Genomic DNA, 25,603 nt, shown 5'->3' on the forward strand with positions numbered 1-25,603 from the left:
AAAAATTGGGGCGGGTAATGCAATTTCATGCAATGACATCACTTTTCCTCAACCCAAAACACTAAACGCCGAGCAGAGAGAATAGAAAGCGGCTGCTGCTGCAGGGGAGGACGCTCCAAGAATGAGCACAACATAGACATGTTTTAAAAGAAAAAAAAAAAAGAGTATATTTCTGTATTTTTTATTTATCATGCAGAGGCAGCGTCGTCTTCGACAGTTTCCAACCAAATGAGGTGAGTTTTTAAAAAAAAGAACCAGGAAAAATGTCGTTTCATGTCCGCTGTGTCGAGAGGATTGTAGGAATACCGACAGAGGCTTTTGGGGGCTTTTCATTGATTTAACAGCACCGGTGAAGGGAAGGTCTGGACGGCTGTAACCTGAAGCTTACCGTGCGGGTATCTTTCTCTAACGCCCCGGTGTTTGTGTGCGTTTGTGTGCGTTTGTGGGAGAAACGCAAAGGGCGTAACGACATGAACGCTACCCGGGTCCAAGGGGACGCATGTCGGTGCAGGGTTTGGTTTTTCTTTTTTGAAAGGCCTGTCCCAGGAAAAAAAAAAATACATTTTTTTTTTTGTTCAGTTGCATGCACATGTTTTCTTTAAGGGGTGAAACCTAAAAGGGGAACATGGAAAAGGAACTGAGATCCAACTCCTAACGGTACTATTTTTTTTTTTTTTTTTTTTTTTTCACAATGACGATGAAAGGATGCAATTTTTTTTATGATGGAAATAAAACAAAGTGTGTCAAGAGACAGTTGCACACATTCACCAAGCTTAAATCAACCAAATAATGAATGCATTAAGGTGTGAGGGTGTCTGCAGCAGGGATTTAATGGAGGATAAACCACCCTGGTGTATGTAATGGATCGTTTCTAGGGATAAAATAACATTGATCAATGTTTGCCTAATGCATAGTCTGCAGGGATGTGAGTCTATTTTTACCAGCTGGTTTAAAGTTCCTTTCCACTCAGAAATGTGCACATATTTGCATCACATGGATGTTTGAGCTTCACTGTGCAGAGTTTGATACAATCAGGTTGTTTATAAAGAGGGGAAGTTTTGTGACATCTCAACTTATGTTAGTTTGGAATCTAATAGTGATCTGATTATATAATAATAATTACATCTTGCATCACACATAAACTGACAAAAGATCTCTCAGTAAAGTGGAACGTGTTTTAGGAAAAGGGAAAATATGTACGTATTTGTAGATTATTGTTTTTTCAATGATGGAGAAGTAGATAATATTTATTTGTGAAACAAAAACATAACAGTATTTTTAGTATTTGTATGTATCTGCATTGTTAAATTATTGAAAATTTATATCAGTATCTGTGTATTATGTTGGCAGATAAGTGATACAATTACATAGTTTGTACACCAGAGATTTTAGCATTGGAAGATGTTCCACTAAGTATGTATCTTGGTCACAATTCAAACAAAACCTAAAATTCATCCTAGGGATCCCTTCTAAGAAAGATATATGTTGCAACCAGATTTTTTAACTTTCAAATATCAGCTTAAACACCAGAAGGTTAGAGGAAAAGGAAGTGAAAACAGTCATTAGACAGACTTCCATCCAAATGTCGCCCACATTTTAACCGCCTTACAAGCAAATTTGGCAAAAGAAAATTCAAATGAATGTATGTTTACCTCCCCTATACTGTTGCATGACATGACATAATTTAAGACCGCCAGTCAAATCTCAAATGGTGGAAAACTACATAGAAGTTTGGCATTTATGTTTGTTTCATGTATTAATTTAAGGGAACGTTATAGTCTCGTTGGTTGATGCAGATCTGATGTTTACGTCAGCTGCTATTTTTGGTCTTTTTAAATGTTTTTAAGTCACATGCTTCATATATGTCAAGACTTATTGTACTAAGTTTGGCATTGTTGTTGATTTTTTCTTTTATCTAAACACTAGCTTTTCCAAACTTTCTTGCATTATTTCTTGCGTTGTTTTTTCTTCGTATCTTCTCCACTTTAAGTCAGGTTTTTTATTCACAAATTGCAAATGTGCACCAAACTAATCACTATTTTCATTGTCCTATTACCTATAAGTGTAAGGAAACAGAGAGAAAAGCAGTTGTCACAGTTTCTGAAAGCCAAAGGTCACTTCCTCAAATTGCTTGTTTTGTCTGACCAAACTTAGTGATCATATGAAGACAAAGAAAAGCAGTAAATCCTCTCAACTAAGAACCTTTAACAGGGGAACGTTTGGTATTTTAGTTTGAAAAATAATTGACGAATAGTTTAAGCTTTATTAGGGGTGCTCCCCTCAAAGTAATGGACTGGATTGGTGCCAATATTGGCCAGTACAGAAACTTATTTGGAGCAGTATTGGCAGTGGATTCCCGTTTTTGGATCATACTCTAACAATGCTGCTATTCAGTAAATGTGATACCACATTTTCTGAATGGCGTTCCAGTCACGAGGAGTGGATTGTTTCTTGTTTGTTTTCACATTGTTAGGGATTTTATTGGCCATAACACATGTGCCAGTAATCTTAATAAGTTGTGAGGAATTTTCTGAGATTAAACAAGTAAGACATCTAAAATATTGCTGTGTAGCTTTTCCAGATTCCTTTTGAAAGGGAAAAACATCCACGCTTAATGATCTGTGTGTGTTGGTTTAAGGCCAGATATAAGCTCATGCTGTTTTCATTGTCTCGTCGTCTTCTGAACTAAGACCAAACCTTAGGTCAAAAAGAAATGAGGATGGAAGGATTGTTTGAACTCTGGCCGGCGTTCAGGTCGTAAAATATTTAAGTTTCACTGAAGATCTCCTATGAAATGCTCGATGAATCTTTGCAGAAATGACGTGTCCATGGTGCCTTTTCCAAATTGTATGTTGATGTAATGTTGTAGTTTGTTGATGTTGGCCACTAAGGACAAATACAGTATATCATGTAATAAATCCTTGTAGACTTCATGGCACAAAGACACATTGAAACAGTGACCTCATGATTGGAACAAAGTGATGGAATCGTTTCTTGAGAACCAAATCACAAGGTTTTTACTTTGCATGTTTGCTTGTCAAAACCGCCTACATTACCCGAAGTGGGCCCAAAAGGGCGCCCCAGTAGCTCATCTCTTCCCTGTCTATCAGTCTGTCCTATCATATAAAGGCAAAAAATAATCCTAATGAAAATGCTAATATTAGCATCTAGCTTGCTGCAAAGATTAGGAGCATGCTACAGACATCTGGTATCTCACTTCTTTCTAACTCCACACCCACAGATTGTTTTACAAATCCGGTTCCTTCGGTGACGTCACTTGAGGCACTTTGAGGAATCTTGAACTTTTTTCACACATGCAGTGGTTCTCCTAAAGACCTGTAAACATACGTTTAAAATATGTAAAACCGGTGTTGAGTTGCCAAACATCATTTCTGATATGTCTTTCCTCAAAAGTTGCTCAATCGGTTGCGTTATAAATTCTTAAGATTACATCTACACGTTCCTCTTATTCGTCTCTGAAATATCCAGAATCACATTTCTCATTAGATCTGAACTAGTGGACCCGAGATGTCTCCTACTTCACTGAAAAGTCCATTCATGAAGTTTCCACGTCACATACACCTGCGTGAGTTGCACATTGGATTACCATTGTCTACTTGGTCGGCTGTAATGCCACAAAATCCAGCAGATTATTGTGATAAACAATCTTCTGGCACCAAACATAATCCTGCACAGTTAAGGTCAAACATCCAGGTGAAGAAAGAACAAGCAACAAACATTTATGGAGTGGATGGAGACGTTAAAAATCAACCACAAGGGCAGAAATGCAGCAACGTTAATATTCAAAGTATACTCTGTTGATTGGGTTAACTTATTGCTTCTTTTTGGGGGGGGAGTCTAGGGAGGATTTAAGAATGAATGTGTCACATTTGGTCAAGAACATAAGGACACAGTGGAGCTGTGAACATTTTTGTCCTGAGGAATGACCTCAGAGCTGCAGATAAATCTGGTTCCACTCTCCTCTCGCTGCATTACATTTATGGACCGTGTGCTCCATGTTTGAGCTTGATTGAAGTTTTTGTGAGAGGCTCGGTCCCAGCGCAACTTTGAGATTGCATATCCCAAGCCGCGCCGCATTACATCACGAAGAGCGGAGCCAGTGACTTATTCAAGTGTAATGGGCAGTATAAGTGCTTGCTCGCTCTGTTCGCCTCTAATTGTTCACAGATGTTCTGCACGCCTTTGTGTCCCACATCTTGTTGCAGCCACAGACGGTGTTCAGACTTTATTATAGAGGGGAAACGTGGCATGGAGTAAGTGTTTATTTTGGCTGTGGATCCTGTTAACTGGTTTTGGTTATTTAAAAGGCGTTGCAGTCCACAAAACATGATGCAGATGAAATGATAAGTCCAGTACTTGATCATAATTATAAAGGTGTTTTTAAAGCATCATAAGTATACAGGTGATTCAAGCAGGTATTTATAGCCTGATGACAAACAAGAAGAGCGTCACAGAGGAATTGAAATGAGGAAGCATCATAACAAGCAAATTCTTCTTCACTTCTGTTAACTCATGAAGCCGGTTTTTACTACAAACTGTCACTAAGGAACAAATAAAATGCTGAGACGATTCGTCACAATTGATCTACTTTGATAGTTGTTAAATCATTTAAGGCATTTTTTCTAACCAAATTATCATCTTCTCACTTCTCACTCGCAATTTGGCGATATACCAATCAAATGATGATTCAATTAATTGATCAGCAGCTCATTTGAAGACATGACTCTGGGTATATGTGATGGCCATATGGGGCATTTCATAGACTAAATGATTGATCAGTCACAAAATGAATCATTAGCTGCAGCCATGATGCTATTTGCTGCTATGATTGAGGGCTACAGCTAAAGATGAATCAATTTAATGTGTTTATTAATCGTTGAAACTCAGTCCAATTTGACATTTTCAAATGTCTTATGTCCAACTTGTAGTCTAAAACCCAAATATATATAAATATATGGGTTCCAAAAGATTTAAAAAAAAAAGAGAAAAACAGATCATTCTCACATTAGATAACCTGGAATCTGAGAATATTTACCATTCCTCTCAATATTTGCTTGAAAATCAATTATTCAAATAGTTCCCTGTTGATCAGATAATAGACTAATAGTTTCAGCTCTATGCAGCAGCAGCTGTTGCGATTATGACTCCGTCAACCTGAAGCAAAAATTGGGTTTTATGGAGCAAAAGACATTACAGACTCTCAAGGTCAGTCCGTCTGTGAAATATCATTTTATTACGTCGTAGTTCAGCAGTTTTACAGAGAGGCAAGAGCAACGGGACAGTATTTCAGTTAGTTTGAAGTCTGGTAGGGGGGCGCAGACGGGTCAGAGCCTTCTGCAGTCGGCCTATCTCTCCACTATCGCACCCCCCCTGCTGTATAAACGACTTCTTTGAAGATAGGCCAGGCTGGGGCTGAGACCTCCTTATCAGCCACGAGTTAAATCACCCCCGCTGTCTGATGCCTTGTATGCAGGTACTGTAGTTACCATGGTTATACACCAAAGGCACTTCTGGGGCCTGCATTAGCATCGCGAAATATTCATTAATTACCCCGCTGAGTCGGTGCGATACAGCAGAGCTCACAGCAGGAAGAGAAGACTGGGCTCTGCAGCATCATCATCATGGCTGTTTACACAATGCAGATATCGAGATCAAAGGGATATTATCTTCTCCTGCATTGTCTCCTCTGAGCCCTGCCACCTCTACTCAAGTCTTATCGTGAATATTTGCATGCAGAAAAAAAATCAAAAGAAGAAGTCGGAACAACTCAAAAGCGCTGCCTTGTCTTCTCCATCTTCACATGGAATGTATTTGGTGCCTTCTGTGTCTGAAATATGCGTGATTGAATATGCTCAAGGAATCCTAATAGTATACGAGAGAGAGAGAGAGCGGAAAGAGCTCACACTTATTCAAAGCCCACCCTTCGGAGGAATCTGTGGTCATACAAACATTAAAGTTGGCAAAACACTGCTTTAGCTGCTGCAGCTGCAACAAACATTCAATTCATCAGTCTGGCCAAAGAAAATATGGCCAGGAATTTAGCTTTAATCAATTCAAGCAAACCGGGTCCCCTCCACGTCCTGTTTGGACAAAAAAGGATTAAGAAGCCATAATTTTATTCCGTTTTTTTTAATGCCCACACAACCTATTATCTTCCTCGCTTGGATTTATGACCCGTGATAGCTTGGATTAACACTGTGTAGGTAAAGAATAACGGCGACAGTGGGAGGTATTTTGTCTTTATGCAGGCCGTCTTGTATCCTCACAGTGTTTCTTTGTGTACCCCTGAGGTTTATTTTCATTTGTCTTAAAATAAAGTTGTTATGGAGGAGCTTTATGCCGCCCCTCCCCCCACCCCTTCAATCCCTTAACCCTCTTCCACAAGGTGCTTCAGTGAGCTGCTGCTGCTTCAGTGTTTTTTCAAATCCTCATGAGCTTCCTGTTTCACTACTCCAACCTATAGGCCTTGAAAAACACCAGCAATCCTCCCATGGAGGTCGTGTTTGTCGGCGTGATGGAGAACAGATTGTTTGGAGGCTTAAAAAAGAATCTCCATATATAACCCTCCACATTATCTTTGACTCTGTACCATAAATAGGTTTTCCTCTTGGCCAGACCTTGGGAAAAGGATGTGGATGATGAGTATGCCGACTGCTGGTTGACTTTGAGCTGTAGCGGCTGGTGGCCAGATGTGGAGACACTGCCCATCGCCCAGACACTCACTCTCCTCCTATACCGTCTTTTATCTGGTCCGTCGTAAAGTTCAATTCTGTCCAGCTGTTTAGCTCACCTGGCTTAAGGTATTGAAGGTATTAAATTGGGAATCTGGATAATTGGGTTTATTAATCCTACTCAGTGGTGTTTACATTAAATCAAGTACAGAACTTAAGTACAGTTTTGAGATACTTGTACTTTACTTTACTTGTATTTTTGTGCTACCTCTTTCTCCAATATAAATCAGAGGCAAATACTATGCTTTTTACTCCACAAAAAAAATCTCTGTTTTAAATACAGAGGGAATACCTGGTGCTGTATGTTTCATCTTTGCAGCTCTTTAACGCTATTGTAAACTCCTTGTTAGGTTCTTGTCTGAAAAGTGACTCCCGTTTGCCAGTGAGCTAGAGGTGTAACGCTGCATAGAATAGAGTTTTGTTCAAATCCCGTTTTTGCAGTCATGGTGTGCGAGTTATGTATAGCAGAAACAAAAACAAATGCCTAAGGATACGCTTCTTTTCGTTTATTTTGAACAAACAGTAGTCGTGTCAAAGACGCAAACGTCATGCTTGGGACCGAAGTAGCATTTAGTGGACTGGCAAGTTTGGTAAACTGTCTGCATGAAAATAAGGAGCATTTCAACCACTTCTGTATTGCAAAGTACGGAAATGGAGCAAACACAACATGTCACAATAGGCTATGAAATTGAAAACATCTCTTATGCTATAAAGTATAATATACAAAATAGTACCGTAGTATAATACAATAAATAAAACCTGTGCATTGTGACTGTTTTAATTAGCACATCTCTGTGATGCCGTTGAATGTGCGTTAGCTTGTTTGATGTGTTTAATTCACACCCCTACAACAGTAGAGCAAAGGCGACACCCAGTCCTCGTCTTATACACACTTTCTCCGTTGCTGTGACTGTTTAGCATGCCAATCATCACATGTTATCTCACGCCTGTGTCTCCTTACCGTGTATTCTACGTGCGGCTGCATGCACGGAGCCGTGACCACCGTGCCATGACTGTTTATTACGAATACAGGAGCCATTACAGCCCGACAGCGAGCTGATTAGTCAGTATTCGTGCTGATTTAACACGTTTTGATCCTGGCAGAATAGGTTACAATATTGATCTACTACAGTTACCATGGTGATAAAATGGAGTCATTGTCATGATACCAGAAAACCTGATTTAAGCCCAGAGATGGTTGGACTGGTCTGGCTTTGTGGTGGTTTTTGCTCTGCAGTGTGGTACTATACCAGCTAAAACTGGACACGATGACCTGGATTAACTCGTCTGGCCTCCTCGTCAGCGTGTCTTGTTCAACCTCCACATATTTTCCAGGCATGTCAGGGTTCAGCAGTTTGGTGCGAATATGACTCACTGAGGAATCAGGTATTGAAGACAATTGTTGACTCAAATGGAAATGTAGCGTGCAGCTGGACAAAATGTCAGTCTGGTTACACCGCTCGTAGTCTGGGTTGGCGGGGGACGCCACCTCTCCGTGGAGTATTTACGGTGGTATGAAACCTGACTTCAATAGAGGCCACGACAAATGGTTTTCATTACTGGGCTTTTATGATTGCAGAAATGAACTCGAGTGCATACTTGCTGAGTTTTTGTTTTTTTACATGTGAGGGATTTGTTAAGATCACTGTAGCTCTGGAGTGAGACCTTGATCGAAGAAAAGTTACTTACATATCTAGACCTATGTGTTTGGCATTGCATGTATTTTGGATTTTGCACCTTTATTGATAGTTTATATTTGCACTCACGCAGAATTGTTCTGCACCTGCTGCACAACAATTTTGGGATCTCTGGATGAAGAAAGTTCTGTCCTATCTTATAGGCCTATTCAAATCGCTTGTTTTGTCTAAGAAGCTGTTCAAAACCTGAAGATATTCACCTTGATATCAGAGAAGGCAAAGAAATCCTGTAAATATTTATTTTTAAGAGGCTGCAACCAGCGATTGTTTTCTCAGGTTACGACTTACAAAATGACTTCAAAATAAAGATGCTGCCAATTGATTTCTTCTTGATTGTTTAATCGTGAAGGTTATATCTCCTGGCTTGGCACAAACAGCTAACATAGTTCACAAAGCCACTGATGGCTCACCGGCTTCAACTCCTGACTTCCTAATGAGGTCCGACTGAGCCGAGGCTTCATGCAAATTAACACAAGAGGCCTCCACCGACACCGACGGGGTGTTTACAGCCCCGGCTTTAAACCCTGCACATCTCCTCGCCGAGGCCCGTGTGTCACATTTCTTGTCGGTGGATTAGCTCTCCATCCTCTCATGGAGCTGCAGCCATCAGTGGCCATTAAACTGTCGACCCCTCAATGGAGGTTTTTACCCCTCGAGTCTGATTTACAACTCTTATTCAGAACTTCCCTGACAGTTCCTTCGCTTCTGCCGCCATGACTACAAACGATGGACCATCTGCTACCGGATCGTTGCTTTTTGTATTTTTACATGGCCTGCCTGCACCAAACAATCAATTTAATTATTGGCTAATCATCTCATTGATTGTTTAGTCAATTGAATGTCAGAAAATTGGGGAAAAATGTCCCAGAGTAAAAAGGTAACGTCTTCAAATCACTTGTTTTGTCAACCAAAGTCCCTAAAACATTCAATACATATGTGACAAACATATCCTCACATTTAACTTCTAATTTACATAGTTAAGTTCTCAATTATGCAACAAAATGATACTTTATCAAACACTGCACTTATTTTCATAAATTGTTAATCCATTGATTATCTTTTCAAATATTTGTTGCATTGTTTGGGCCACGACACATCTGAAAATCATGAAAAAGGTCCAACTAAATTTGACAAGAATAAGTGCAGAGCAAAAATCTTCACATTTATACGCAATTAAATTCTCATTTATGCATCAAAAGAACACCTGAAAGAAAAGCTGCAACCAGCAAATTATAATATTTTTGCTTGAAATATTATTTAATCGACCGCTGTACTCCATTTCATTATTCATCTGATCCATTGATTATTTTGTTTTGTAGTTGTTTATTAGTTTGGGGCAACAAAATGCCCATCATCATTTCCTAAAAACATAGACTTTAAATTGCTTGTTTTTTCAAAACACAAAGATTAAAGATAAATGTTAATTTTCAGTCAATCAGCTCACTGGTTAATCGACTAATCTTTCCAGCTCAGGCCTTTTTTGTTTGGATGATATTGTTCTTTGTTTTCTGAAGTTGAGGCATTTCCTTGTTGTCATTTTATCTAATCATGACATTATGAGCTACATGTTTTTGAAAAAGATGTGCGACGTCCTGCTTTACATGTTGTTTGCATTGAATTTTAAATCCGTCACATGTGTTGGTCCAGTCCAGTTCGTTCCACTTAGTTTCCAGGGAAAGTTTCCCTCCATTAAGACACACAGAGGGTTTTATTGCCCCTTGACTCTCTTTATGTCCACATTAACTCTGAATTTTTTGAGTTGGGGAAGCTCCTCACTTGAGGTGAAAGTGGATGTAGGAGGGAGGTGACAATAAGGCTTTTATGTCGAGAGTTATCCTCATTTCCCTTGTGTTAGCTCCAGGGGACCATGTGACCGGTTCTCATTCAGGTCATGACGGCCTGTTCAGCCTTTGACCCTCTTAGGAGGGAAGCCGGTCCCTCAATGTCCCATTCATGCCATACAGATGTCTGTGTGCGTTAACGTCTGACACAGCTGAGTATGACGATCTCCTGACAGTCCTACATTCATTGGTTAACTGTTTCTTTGCTGAGCTGGTGACAACAAGAACAATTCCTCTACTTGGTGATAAAAGGTCAAAAATGTTTATCTCTGTCTTAAAACAATACTTAGATGCCTTAATGACCTTTTGAAATAGTTTTTGCTTGCTGTAGTAACTCTCTGTTTCCAGAGAGTTACACTCCCTTTTAGTTTGCATTTTGAGCCTGAAAAGTTGGTGTGTTGATGAAAGCAACATGGGAGAAACTGCAATGGAAACGGACTTGTTGAATAAATCTTGTTGTACATGAAGCTAGGGCTGGGCAATGTGGCATAAAAATGAAATCACATCCGATTTACAATTTGAAAAAAAGTATTTTATCCCTTAAAGCTACATGTGTTAGATAGATAAATGTGATAGAGACAGACAACAACTGTGCATAAGCATGTTGTTCCATTTACATCATCCCTTAAACAGTGGCCCAACAATGACACATTGTTCTCTTACAGGTCTGACAGCGTTTTCATTTCCTCTCGCATTCTTCTCCCATGGGAAACTACAAGAATATGATTCTACTTATGTAAAATAGAGTAGGTGTTTTTAGTTCTGCCGCCTTCTTGTGCAACTCGCAGAGCCGCACGCTTCCTCTTGGCCGCGTGCCTCTGTTTGAGATACGGCAAGAAATCAATCAGCTGCTGATCTCTGCCGCCACAGACTTTAGATAATCTTTACATCCGAGAGCGTTTTGCTCGATGTAGCTGAGGACACGGTGCCTTTTTGGTGAACAAACTCCTCCCTTTTATTAGCTCATGCTAGTGTGGACTAAAAGACAAAAAAAGTACAAGTATGTCAATTTTGCCGTTAACTACAGTTTTTGAGTACATGTCCTTAGTTTGTTCTGCATCTTAATCATTCATTGTTGGCACATTATGAGATCTTTTAGCGACTGTTGATTTATTGTACATTTGGGCAGCTGACTGTTAACATATCTTTTACAACCCGTTTTAGTTGATGCAGCATTGCTCCCATGCAGGTTGTATACATGTCTTCCAGCCACTAGGTGGACAGAGATTAGAGGCCTGGCGAGGAGGACAGACTGGGCAGGACGGCCATATGTGTTCAGTAATAAGAGGATAAATCCTCACTGGACACAAGCTCTTTTGATCTGGGTGATGTTTTATGTCAAGCTCAGCGTCTGTCGAGCTTCTTTTTTTTCCTTTGATGTGGTTCAGTCTTTATGACTGGTGCAGTATTTTGTCTTTGGGGTTTCCCCTGATTGTACATATTGTATTTATCAGTGTCTTTTTGTTTGGGCAGAGCAGAGCTCACCTTCTCTCATTTCAGCAGTGGCTGAAGAAGTATTCAGATCCTTTACAAAAGTACTAATACCACACTGTAGAAATAATTCTCTACAAGTAACAACCCGCATTCAAAGCTTAAGTAAAAGTATATTCAGCTATATGTACTTTAAGTATGAAAAGTAAAAGTAGTCATTGTGCAGTAAATTAATTCATATTACAGCTGCATTAATGTGTATTTTGCATTTTACTGCTGTAGATAGTTAAGGTTGTGCTCATTTTAACTGCTTTCATATACTGTTGGGTAGTTTAATCTACAGAAATGCAACATATTCTATAAAATCATAATGTGTTTGTAGAGTTTTTATTCTGTGAGAACCACGTATCTCTAAAAAGTCAACTTCTCCTGATCTCAGGAAACAGCCCTGTTTTCAGCTTTGTGATGATGAAAGAGGGGTTTTAAAAAGATTATTTAGCTTAAGAAGAATGAGGATTTCTCAACACATATGGAGAACACTTAATCCTTCAGTTTATCAGAAACATTTAAAATCAACACATCTGGAGATTCTTGGTCTTGTCTGGGACAAGTTGTACACTCGCCAGCATGGCTAGACTGTTTTGGTCAAATCTGAATGACAATAGCTTGAAACAACTGACATTCATGTGAGCACCCTGGGGCGCTTGATTTTGGCTAAAGGAAGTCTGTTGTGGGGGCAAAAATCGATTCAGGTCAGGTCCTTGTCGACTCAATTAGGGTCAAATTGAAAAAAGCTCAACTTTGAATTGAGTGCTTATAGATCTGTTTTTTTAAAGAATAGTTTGCAGATTCAGTTGTTGAGATGTTTTGTCTTCCATTATTACTTTATCCTATCATTCTCTCACATTCTATACCCGAAACCTGTTTTTCCTCCTCCTGTTGTTGTTGTTGCCTTGGTGCCCAGTCGTTTTGTCATCAGACTGGATTTAGTGTGTCTGGTATGTCTGAGCATGATGTGGCTTCATTAACCAGGAGAGCAGATGAGTCACACGGGGGAGAACCTGCAGAGATAAATCACACTGAGACACTCGTTTAGAAAGCCTCCATGCTGCTGAGCAGTTTAGACATGACACAGTTTAGTTTAAACATGCTGCTGCTGTGATAATCATTCACAAAAACCCTCACTGTATGTGAGAAAGTAACTGCAATAGAATTGACACTAACTGTTGGTTGATTGATGAGGTGAGCCTGGAGCTATTTGGATTAACAAATGTTAAATATCTCTTCTTCCTGCTTCTCAATGTGTAGTTTTAATTTTTTTGTTATATATGATTGTAAACTAAATATTTTTGAGTTTGGGACTGTTGGTCTGACAAAAAAAACATCTGAATAAGTCACACTGGGCATTTTTCTAAAGCTGAAACGGTTAGTCGACAATCAGCAGCCATTTTGAAAACGAATAATCATTAAAGTCCATTTTTTCCTCAAGAAATACCAAATATTCACTCATTCCAGCTTCTCAATTGTGAAGCTTTTTATGCGATAGTAAATTGAGTATCTTTGGGTTTGAACAAAACAAGCTCTCAACATTTTAGATTCAAAACAATGAATCCATTGATCTACAACATAATCAGCGGATTATGATTATTTTTAGTGTAAATTGATCTAACATTTATTTTTCATTCAGTTAATCAATGTAATCGTTTATCTGTCAAATGTCAAAATAATTAAGGGTGCCTGCTATTACAGTAAAAAAACAAAACATTTAGTTTATATTCAGATATGACAAAGAAAAGCAGCGAATGATAATGTTTAACAAGTTTTTACCAACAAATGTTAGAATTATTTTGCATGAAAAATGACATACGATGAATCGTTTGCCGAATTTTTTTTTTGTCGATCGACAAATCAATTAATCAAACAAATTGTTACAGCTTTGATAATTGATGATGGAAAGTACATGCCAACCTAAATTGTTTAAATAATGTTGTGCAACAAAGAAGCCATACATTTTAAAAAATGTTCTACTATTCGATTATGTCACCAAAAAACTACCGATACTGGATGCTTGAGCCCGATACTGATGTCTTCAAACATAAATACGTAATGTAAACAAACAATATTGTTTAGTCATTGAGTCATGATCTTGATACTTTATTTTTGTCTTAAATATTTAATCGTGACATTTTACCGTGTAAAAATCATCTTGTCAGCGCCCTCTGGTGGTAAACATTGATGTCACAGTGTCACTGGTTTTAAATGACCTTAAATTGCAATATTATTGATCTGCAATAAGGTTAAACAGGGCCGATATGTTTGCGTCGCTCTCCTTCCCGCATACGACAGTCGAACCTCAGCGCAGCCTCATTCCAACACTTATTACCGCTGTGATTGAGAAAGACAATCCTCTTAGCACAGAGCCTGTTTTCTTTCTAGGGCACTGAATGCCTCTCTGCAGAAGTGCTGTCAGTTCAGCGGGCCTGTCGGATATCCTCTCTCTGTTAAGTTCCTTTGTCCGTTACATGGTAGGGTCTCTTTTGAAACACAACCCCCCTCTCCACCTCTTTTATGGGCCTGAGCCGGCAGCTGCAGGGTTAATGTTTAGAAGCAGCAGCAGCAGCAGCAGCAGCAGCAGAGAGAGGCAGGAGTTGTAGGAGGAGGAGGAGGAGGGGAGGGTAGAAGGAGAGCGGCAGAGAGGTGGGGGCTGGTCCACAGCTGTTGTAGTAGGCAGGGTCTATTGGGGTAGGAAGCCAGCCTCACTCGCCCTGGAACAATGGGAGACATGGCAGCCTCTGCAGACAGCTCAGACACACACACACACACAATGCACATGCCCAAGGACAGGCCTTTTTCTAGCTGAAGCGTAGAGGAAACCGGCTTCCTCGCCTCACTGGCAGGGTGACGGCACTTTTAACAGGGAGGAAAATAATCTCCTCCTCCACCGCAGCAGCCACCGGAAAACAGAAATGTAAGGTTGTGGCCTTTCTGCTGATCTTTTTTTTTTTTTTTTCCACCTCTTCTTCTGGTGCCTTTCATTCTGCTGTGAGGAGATCTCTGGATGCGCCGACTGGATGACTGAAAAGGCAGCGAGAGGAAGGTGAGCTGACACAAAATGTGTGCTGGATGGAGGGGGTGGATTTGTGTAAACCTGTGAATACTGATTGAATTTTAACAGCTGACATGGTGTTTTCTGGGCTTTTTAGTTGTGTCTTCCTGTTGTGACGGGGCTCCTGTGTCAAAATGAAGCTGGTTTTCACTTGTGTGAGAATCAAGTGGTGTGACAGAGAGGGAACACGTGTTTATGTGAGGTTTCATGGTGTTGACTTAACATGAATGGACTGGATAATGACACTTAGGGCAAGTCTGGTTTGCTGTTTATGTGTGTATGTTTAGGTTAGCATTGATATCCCCGGGCTAGCTTACATTTTAGGAGCTGTTTTACTTCAAGCTGTCGTTTTTTTATTTTGGCCGAACAAACACAGAATAATGTCGGGATTGTTTTTGGTCGCAGCGAACAATGTGTCATAAATCTGCCAAATGTCTACGCCGATGTTGGAGAGCGCCGCCTAAATGTTGTTGGCGTTTGATGAAACAAAAACACAGTTTGTGTTTTATCAGAGATGGAGAGGAGCCTGTGATGGGTTTCCTCCTCGGGGTGTGCAGGTCGCCTGGCACAGATTTGAAGAAGCATCCCTGGAAATCAGTTTGGTTGCTCTCAGTCGTACATGGCGCACATCCAACCTTTCAGGCCCTTTTGGGAAAGGAGCTCCCTTCCCCTCCTCCATCCCCAACCCCCCATCCCCCACCTCATCTCCACCGCCTCCGCTCCTCATCCCAAATATTGCTTGTGTACGATTCGTCTCGGTTCTCGTAGCCAAACATCAGACAGGAAGCCGCACCGAGGGGAGCTCCCCCAGCCTGATTCTGTCTCACCCACACCCCTCCTCCTCTTTGATATTTATCAGTATTAATGATGCAGACAATCGCTTGGTGATGGTGTGTCTGCATTAAAATAAAATAAAAGACTTTGGCCTACATTTTCAGTCTTCCCCGATCTTGTTTAATTCCACCATGCGGGGATTTAGGTTTTTGTCACATTGTTTACATATCCCGCCTACACACTTTGTCTACACAGCACGAACTTCAATCTCCCAGATTGGCAGATGGAAAGGGTGGTGTTTGACATATCCTGAGACAGCCTTGCCTATGCCAAATCCCCAAGAGTGCGACTGACATGATTTAAGAAGCTTTTGTGCATTTCTTCCTCTCACTGCTTCGGCTCAGTCGCCTTTGAAATGGTTTTTCATCTCTGCCCTCATTCCATGAATCTCATCTACTCATCGTCTTCTGCAGCATCATTCGCTCAATATTGCATCATTTTCTCAGCGTCCAGCTGCCGAAAAATCAAAGCCAGCCCTCAGTAAATAAATACTGGTGATGTGCAATCGTCGAGGTCTCTCGTGCTTTTAATTTTTGATCCCTCTGATCTGCCGTCTTTGTGATCTCGCTCTCATGACACAGATCACAGATCACGGTCTGCCTCGTTTCTCAGGACCAGGTGGACTGAGGAGGATTCTGCCATAGCAGCTGATCTGCTGTTGCTCTATTAAAACCCAGATTGAGAGGGCAGATGCTCAACACCTCTAATCCCATTTCAGTTTGACAAGCTCTTAAAGGATCAGGCCTTGTTACCCTTTTGGAAATGAAGAGTTAACGCCGTGGCTCGACGTCTAAACATATCTGAAGTGATCAGACAAAACGCCGGCTGAAGAGATGCCGCAGCAGACGGAGCGTCACATTTAGGTTCCAAATGAAACCTTTGTTGCAAAATGAACATAATTAACAAGGGACTCTGTTGAATGGGGAATCACACATTAGACGGAAAACTTTAAGAATAAATCATTGTGTGGCACTAAATGTGTACAGTCCTGTGTTGGCAGAGAGACATAAAAGGGGAATTCTTAAACGCTGTGTCTGCTTAATTATTCATTCATCTTTCTTTCATTACACTTTACAATGACTCAGAGATGAAAGGGAAGACGAGCGGAGGGGAGCGAGATAGAGGAGTGGGGGGTTTGTGGTCTTGACATTGCTGGCGTCTGCAGAGGGCTGGTATCTCCCGAGAGCAATGGCGCGTCTCCCTCTCCTCCCCGGTTTCCTGTTAACGAGGAGATCGAAGGAAAGCTGTAGCCTTTGCCCGCCAACAGAGGTGACATTGGTTTCAACCCCTCGCCCCCAACGATGACCCTAAAACACCCAGAAATCTTTAAGATCTCATGACAAGCGGGCAAATCTTTTGGTTTCTGTTTTATGATTTCAAGACACAAATTCGGTTGGCAGAGGTGTCAGTGTTTTTTTTTTCACCAGAAAGCCTGATGGAGAAGGAGGAGGCTTTATGGATGTTTGGAGGTTTTATGAAACTTAAAATGTGTCCTTTTGTTTTCTCTCCTTTCAGCTCCTTGGTTGTGTTGTTGGGAGACAGAGGTGCCTGACAGGAGACTGACTCCTCTTCAAGGATCATAACGAGAGCTGAAACTACAGGTGAGTGTCTTCATCATGTAATCAAATGTATCAATGATCTAGGGTTACTATTATTTGATTATCTTTTAATCTGCAGATTAATTGTTTGGTCTTTTAAAATGTCGCCCGAGAATTTCCCAGGGAAAAGGTGATGGTTGTTTTCGGGATGCCACTAACAATTGTTTTCATTCTCGGTTAATCTGCCGGTTGTTTTTCTGGATGGATCAGATCTCTGTTTCGTCCACAAAATGTCAGACAGAGGTAAACAAAATGCCCTCAACATTTTTCGAGAGTCCATGCGGTCATCTTTAAACAGCCTGCTATGTTCAATACCCAAAGATATTTTCAATTTACAGTGATATAAATCAGGGAAAAGCAACAAATCCTCACATCTGAGAAGCTGGAACCAGAGAACGTTTATAAATTACTTAAACGATTGTTTATTAAAATGATTTTCTGTCGATCCAGTTATCAATAAATCCCCATTTTTTCAGCTCTAATTTGCTTGTTTTGACGGACTTAAAGTGATACGCTCGTTGGTATCACTGAAAATAAAGAATTATAAACACGTTCTGTCTCGGTGATAAAACACCCCTGAAAAGTTACCCCGACCTTTGCAGAAGTTGTTTAAAGGACACCATGGATATTTTTTTTGACAGTAAATGACACATAAGTTTTCCTCTGGTGTCAAGTTTCACTTTATTTGTGTGCTGATGAATGCTCACCAGTGTGTCCACAGCTCACATTCTTCATGTACAGGTACCTGTCTGAGAACAAAAGCAGCACATGCTCACTTGGCTCAGAGGCGAACACATGATCCTCTCTGTGTTGTTCAGTGATTGGACCTTCCAGCTGCGAGCGCTGAGCCTCGTTGCTCTTTGTTTACACTTGGCAATGTCGCATTTAGAGGCTGGATTTTTTTTGAGAGGGCTGGATTTTTAAGAACAAAACAAAAAGCTCTGTGCTGACGTTGACCTTCAGCCTAATCTGTTCTTATATTTGTGTTCTTCCATCGTCCTTTTTCCTATCTATTACAGCATCCTTTCTTTATTCACTGCTATAATCTTTCTTTTTTGTAGTTGAGGTAAACAAAACTTTTATGGCTCGATCATTGCAGATGTTCTGTAGAACCGTTTGTTACTGGGCAATATGCATTACACCTAGATTAACCCTTTGAAGGTATCTCATCAGGGCAGCAACTAATGATTAGTTTCCTAATCTACTAAATTGATGATTTTTTTTTCTCGCTGAATCGTTTGGTTTATAAAACAGAAAACCCTTTTGCTTCCACATTCCACAAGATAACGTCTCAAACAGTCCCGAAGTCATGTTATATTATTCATTGGAAATACATCACAAAGAAAGGCATTTAATTGTGACATTTGAGAAGCTGGAACCAGCAAATGTTTGGCATGTTTTCTTGAAAAATAACTACAATGATTGATTATGAAATATAGACGGATTCATTTCCTCTTAATCGACTGATCCATTAACCAACTAATAGACTAATCGTTGAAGCCTTACTCATGAGGCTCTCATCCAAACAATTTGTGTCTCTTATCTTAAAATTGACTTTTACTTTTTTTGACAATATTTTCTCCACTGTGCTTTACAGTGACACTTCCATAAAGGGTGGGGACTTTAAGAGAGAGATTTAGAAACCAGATTTGGTAAAAAAAATTGATGTAGCAGAGGCCAAGATATTTTTGGTTATATTTAGTCTCTAAATGTCAGGAAAATGATAGATCCTACCCTCCTTTCCCATAATGCAGCTGCAACACTTCTTTCGAGCTCCAGACCTCCAGTTTATAACAAACTGATGTAATCCCTGATGACATCACCATGACATCATCATGACATCTTCAGGGTTAAGTTCCCTTCAGAGCCACAGAAGACAAAATAAAACAGTTTTCACATATAGTTTCACAGTCAGAGGGAAATATTAAACATTTTGATGCACCACATTTATCTGACAGCTGTTGTTTTGCGAAAATGTGTAACAATAATCTATTGATATAATAATATAACAGTCACAGGAGTCATTTTCCTGATCCTGAACTTTCACGCTTTTACTTGATGTTGGAAGCAGGACTTTCCCTTGTAACAGAGCAGCATCATCAGCTCGGTTTGCATTCCCCCCGTGGCTTCTCTCTGACAGCACCAGCGGCTGTAAGTCTGCCAGCAGAGCTCTGTGGAAGGAGCTCCCTGACACTGCAGCCCCACTGGGACTCACTGACCCTCTCCTCTGCCCCGTCAATGAGCCTCTGTGTGTTCACAGTCACTGGCTCCGAATCCTCCAACATGATTACAATACTGCAGTTTACAAAGCAGCTGGCAGCTTTCTCCCTCTCTCTGCATTTCCAGAGGATTTAAATTCACACATAAAGAGCTTAAGTAAGTGCTGTATATCTGAGATAAAAAGGGGCATTAAGGTAAGATATAAAAGGAACACAAAACAATATACAAAACAAACATTTTGACAGATTAGAGCTTAAACGTGCTGCAAAAGTAAGTTGGATCGTTTGTGTTGCCTGGCAAGCAGATGTGGAAGCAGATCTCAAGTTTTCTGGGAGTTTGTTCCGTATTTGTGATTTGTGAAACGTAATTTAACAGAAAATTAGTTGTCATCTATTTTGATCATTGATATTTATAATTTTAGTCATATTTCAATTAAAGACTTGATCATTTTGGTTGCAGCTTCTACAATAAGAGGATCTGCTGAATATTTTTCTTTTTCAGACTGTTGGTCGGTCAAAACAAGATATCTCAAGACATCACCTTGTACTAAACTAACTAGTAGGAAAACCATTTTTCACTGTTATCTGTTTACAAACTAATTGATCAATCATGGCATAAAGTTGGCAGTGTAATTAATTGTTAAAATATTCGTTAGTTGCAGTGTTTTGTCCCTAAACATTTCAGTTTTTTATAACCAACAGTGGTATTTAAAAATAAATAAATATAAGAACATAAGAAGCCAGTCCAAAGATGAGATCACTGGAGTGATTGTGTGATTAATAATGACTGAACCCCTTCATGTTCTTTCATCAATTGATCTGCTCTTTGATCGGATATCAATAGGTCCTCAGATCCAGCACTTGTTTTAGGCCTGTTGAGTTCTGGATGAAAGGGACTCAACTTGTTTTAAGAGATTCTTCATTCTGGTGGCATTTTCAGTGAGGCTTGTGATGTGAACTCTGCACATCAAAAAGAAAACCGCAGCAGCAGAACCACATTTTCATGTTTATATTTAGCTGCACTTTGTTTGTCTTTTTCTCCACGCTGTAATTTCCATGTGCATGTTCGCACAGGGAGATGAGTGCTCGTATCCCCGCCCCTGCTGCCCCGAGCTTTAATGTGCATTAGGTGAAGAGAAAAGCCGGTATTTATAACCGCTCAGCATCCCAAGGTCAAACGGGCGGCTAATATCTGCTTCCGTTCTTAGATGGGCTTCATTGATCCGCCCTCCATTATACGTGTAGATTTGGCTGCATTCGGTCAATCGCTGCTCAATAAGCGCTCTACACTTTGGATGGTGCTGCTTAGGTTTGGCAGTCGGGCTTCACAATCCACAGTGACGTTCAATAATCTTCCTGTAAACGCTTTGCAAACAGCTCCGGTTACATGAGGCCCAGCAGGTCTCTGCTGATCTCTTATGAAGGCTTCCCACTAGTGAGTTTAATGCTCCCAGTATGTTTGATACTGGTGTCAATGAGGTTGACGCATTACAGCTGCAACTAACAATTATTTTAAACATCGATTAATCTGATGTTTATTTTCTCAAATAATCAATTTACCTTTTAGTCTATAAAACATAACGTAAACATAAATTCCATGAATAAATGCCAGTTAATTTTCAGTGAATCGTTGCAGCTCTTCTTCATGCTGAGTACTATATAAAAAGGCTTTTCTACAGAAGCTTTTTTTCAGTTTAAGGACAAGGCTGCTGTTAATATGCATTTTTTAATCTATGTATTTTAAATCACATGAAAAGACCAAAACAATGTGTTAGTCTGTTTCTCAGTACTTTCCAGTTTCACCACGCTGGCTCTAAGCCCTAAGACCATTCATTGTTGCTGAAGACATAAATCTTTTAAGCGGCTATAATCAATAATTTTATCCTAACAATGGATCACATGACTACTTGTATGTGAAAGGGGTCACTTATGGTTATGAAACCACAGATAATTATTAACCGACTGAACTGCAGTTCAGTCTACAGAGACAGAGACTTCACAGAGCTTTTAAGCGTGATTCAGCTCATTGTTATGGTTAATAGACACAAACACGACTCCCAATGAATGAAAGTGTTTCTCTGTAACTGCCGGATGTGTAAATAGAAAGCAACAAATATCTGTGAATGCAGGTTTAAAACAAGCATATAGATATATATGCTTTTTTATGTTATTAAAAAATGCATGGTATTTTCCTAAAACAGCTGGACACTGTAGTTTTTAGCAAAAATGACATAAACGGGGATTAACGTGCATTTTTGGGGACTATTTTCAGCTGCGGATTAATCCACACTTGATACTCTAGTGAGTATTTGGACAGCAGGACTGTATATGAGGGATTAAATCAAAGAAATAAACTACAGTGTGTGTGTGTTCATGCTAATGAAAGGACATTTCACCCAGTGCAACAATGTGGTCCACTGGTGTGTATTTTTAATATAGTTTCTGGACGTCAATGGAGCTCCAGGGCACAGAGGAATAAGATATGTGAGGCTTTGGATACACAGACGATCCTTGTTGGGAAGATCATTTATTTTTTGCTTTTGTTTTTTTCATGGGTTTTAAAGACAATAAAAAAAGTAGGCTATAGGATATAATTAGGAAATGTCTGATCAAAGAATAAGTAAAATAAAGTCTGATAATCTGACCAAGAATTTAGGTAATGACAGTTTTTTTCTAATGCTTAAGACGCATTTTAGTTGGTTGGATACTGGTTGGTCTCTAAACATTTGAAGCTAACTGTGTACATTTACACATATACGGTCATTTGTTTGTGTGTGTCACCTGTAAACTGTGCCAGTTCCTGATTGGCCTCCAGCCAGAGAATCAGGCTCGTCTCATCCGCTCTAATGACTCCTTAAGATGTGATGGTTGGATCTGGGTCTGTTTTGACTCACCTATTTCCCCTCTGTCAACACACACACACGCACACACACACACACACACACACACACACACACACACACACACACACCTGACACACCTGGAGCCATGCCTACTAGACTGGTCCTCGGCCATATGTCCTGCAGGGTAGCGTGCTCACAGACTCAGGCAGCCTGTGCAGCTCAGCGTGGTTTCTGCAGGTTGAGCTGGTGAACTCGTCGAAGCTGCAGAGGAATATGGACGCTCTTCTTTCTATTTCAAGTCCATGTATCTGAAACGATGCAGGATGGATGGATTAATGCACTCGGTGATTCCTAAATATACAGTAGGTTTGACGTCTCAGCCCTGTAGATGTGTCCATGTCAAAACTCTGAAGTGGTGTTGAAGAGAAATGTTGTGGCTGTAAGATAAACAGAATATAAACTTTGTTACGTACGGTAATAATGTTAATGTCAGTGTTGAAAAGAGAGCTGGTTCTGATGTGAAGCAGATGGGGTTTACTGCAGCAGGACATATCAGATACAGACATGTAGGGCTGAAAGGGTTAGTGCAGAGTAATATACAGAATAAACTGTATATAGAATAAATATAAAATGTAAATTGATGCTACAGTACATACAGTATGAACAGCATCAATATCTGAATATGAATAATCCTCCGCTTTTACAGTTTTCAGTTTTATTTACTTTTATGTAATCTCTTCAAACGGCGTCCTCCTTACTGTCTGGCCTCCAACGTCTAGATGAGCAGAGCCCTGAGTAGATTATAATGTTGATACATTCATTATTACTGTGAGCTCAGCAATTATCTTTACAAGGCACAGCGAGTGCTTAGTGGACTTCTTTTGCCCTGGGTTTCACCTCACAGACTGCATTAAGGCTGCACTATGTGATTAAGGTTGTTGGGAGAGGAAGACACAGCTATCGGCTAAAAATAAAGATTCAGCACTTCCAATTGTTTTTGTTGGATAACCATCATTATGGAAAGCACGATAACCTATTTCAATGTCAGTCACAATTGGGAAAGTCATTTAAATAAATCTATTATGATAAAGTATAACACATAACATTTTAGTATTTGAAAGCTATTGTCGTTAATTTCTCTGAAGAGAAAGACGGTTGCTTATGATGAGACTGAATTGATCTTTTAAACCTGTAACCTTTAATTTATTCATACATAAATTTTGATATGGATTTACTGCTTTCTGAAAATGTATTTTGCTTTTCCACAGACTTTAAGGAAGTAGTGGTAATTCTGGAGAATAGAAAAGAGTGCTGCTACATTCATCATAATGTGTTGTGTTTTAGTTTATGAATTATCATATAAATGATATTATATTAAAGAGTTATTTTTTGGGTTAATGTGGTGAAAGCCCCTGACTTCATCGTATCTCCCCATCTATGATTCTGACAACTCAACTCAGGGTATCTGCAGATACAGAGTACGAAAGTCAGACGCTGGTATTCACTTTTTCACAAATTTAAAATCTGCATGCCTTACTGTCCTGAGCTCATTGCAAATATTTTATGTGAGTCAGTCAGCAGCTTGTATGCAACTAATAACAGAAACAATACTTTTTTATTATGATATTGATTGAAGTATTTCATGTGCTGCATATCAGATCTGTGCATTCAGTAGGAACAAGATAACGGCTTGTTACAGGTCAGCTGTGAGGTATCAAAAATAATTAGTTGTGCATATGAGAAGAACATTATATAGAAGCGATTGTAGCTACAGCGCAGGGCAGCAAAAAGATATACGATGTGCTGAAACTTTTAAGAAATAGAGGGCATTCTCATAAAGTTGGTCACCTTCCAGAGCTGCTGGTGTTATATTGCCGTGCGTTGTTTCTGGAAGATCACTTTTTATTGCTTTAGAGATTGTGACGGTGATAGTTGCAGTGTCACCTTGTGTGTTTACAGATGAGAACAATGTCTGATGAGACAGAACAGAGGATGTGTGATGAAGACTTCGGTTCGGACGAGGAAGGCGAGGAGGGAGACGTGGAGTCCTTCATGGAGGACAACAGCAGCGAGCTCATGGACCGACTGAGGGAGCTGGAGGTGAGGAAAAAAATAAAACCACGCTTTATCACTAATTTAGAATTAAACTGATAATGAACAAATTAAATAGTAGTTAGTCAGGTGTGACTTTTGGGAGACGCAATGCTGCCATGATGGTCAAAATCTGGAAGGTTTGTTTGTCAAAACTGCAGTAGACATAAGATGTATGTGTGTGTATGTAGTCATTCATGAATTAATTATAAACATAGTTTTTATAATTATACCTTTTTACTTCTACAGCAGTAGAATAAAAACAAACCATAGGAATAACTAAACAGAGAGAAATAAATACCCATACACATAAGAATAAATAATATGTTGGTTTCTATTACAGTAACTGAAAAATAGGATATAAAAGGTGTACATATTTTGCTATCACTGCAGTTAACACTTTATTTGATCTTTAATTAAGTATTATTAAGTCAGGTTTTATTCTTCCAAATACAGTGTAATATTCATGACTCTAAGCGTTAGCGAGAAGTTTGGTACAAACATGAAAGACCACCACAGAGTGCACAGACTCTTTTGTGAACCAGAATTAAACTAAAAGTCTAAAAGATCCCTTAGTTTTAAATAGAGAAAGGGTTTAAAAGAAAAGACCTTGTTTGTCACTGAGATTAAAGAGTCTATTTCAGGTTTTACTGCTCGTTATATGATGTTTTTAAAGGAACAGCATCTCTAGAAGGAAGATCATAAATGAACACGTTGTTTCAACCATACAAAGTGTAAAGACAACAATTTGCAATTTTACGCGACTGGGACCAGTTTACCTGCATTTAATTGTTAAATATAAGACAAATGTTTCACCAATGCAGCTGTATTTTTAAAAAAATCATATATCCACTTGTGCTGGACAGTTAAATGTGCATGCCACGATAAATAAAGTAACTAACTAAATGACTGTTGTTTTGTGTTTAATTGCTGTTTACCTCACAGGCAGAAAACTCATCTCTGATGTTGGCGAATGAGAGTCAGAGAGAAGCTTATGAGAGATGCTTGGATGAGGTGAGTTCATGTTGCAGTAAATAATGTTAAAAAAAAAGAGAATATAATTATAAGCTCATTCGTTTTGTGTTAAATGTGATGTTCTCTGGTGTTTATCAGGTGGCCAACCACGTGGTCCAGGCTCTTCTGAATCAAAAGGTAACGAGAAGCTACATTTCTGCCTCTGTGTTTGGATTT

General features: G+C 39.6%; 1 protein-coding gene across 1 annotated transcript in view; it reads left to right on the forward strand.

The window, feature by feature from the left end:
* Positions 1 to 65: 65 nt before the first annotated feature.
* nckap5l (NCK-associated protein 5-like) overlaps positions 66 to 25,603 on the forward strand; it is a 36,877-nt gene continuing 11,339 nt past the window's right edge. Inside the window, exons 1-6 of the mRNA XM_054609760.1 lie at positions 66 to 233; positions 14,772 to 14,818; positions 17,177 to 17,262; positions 24,281 to 24,421; positions 25,358 to 25,426; positions 25,526 to 25,564. Of these exons, the coding sequence (XP_054465735.1) occupies positions 24,281 to 24,421; positions 25,358 to 25,426; positions 25,526 to 25,564 (249 nt within the window). The 5' untranslated portion in view covers positions 66 to 233; positions 14,772 to 14,818; positions 17,177 to 17,262. The remainder of the gene's footprint in view (positions 234 to 14,771; positions 14,819 to 17,176; positions 17,263 to 24,280; positions 24,422 to 25,357; positions 25,427 to 25,525; positions 25,565 to 25,603) is intronic.

The sequence above is a fragment of the Anoplopoma fimbria genome, chromosome 12 (genome assembly GCF_027596085.1).
Source record: "Anoplopoma fimbria isolate UVic2021 breed Golden Eagle Sablefish chromosome 12, Afim_UVic_2022, whole genome shotgun sequence".
NCBI classification, from domain to species: Eukaryota; Metazoa; Chordata; class Actinopteri; order Perciformes; family Anoplopomatidae; genus Anoplopoma; species Anoplopoma fimbria.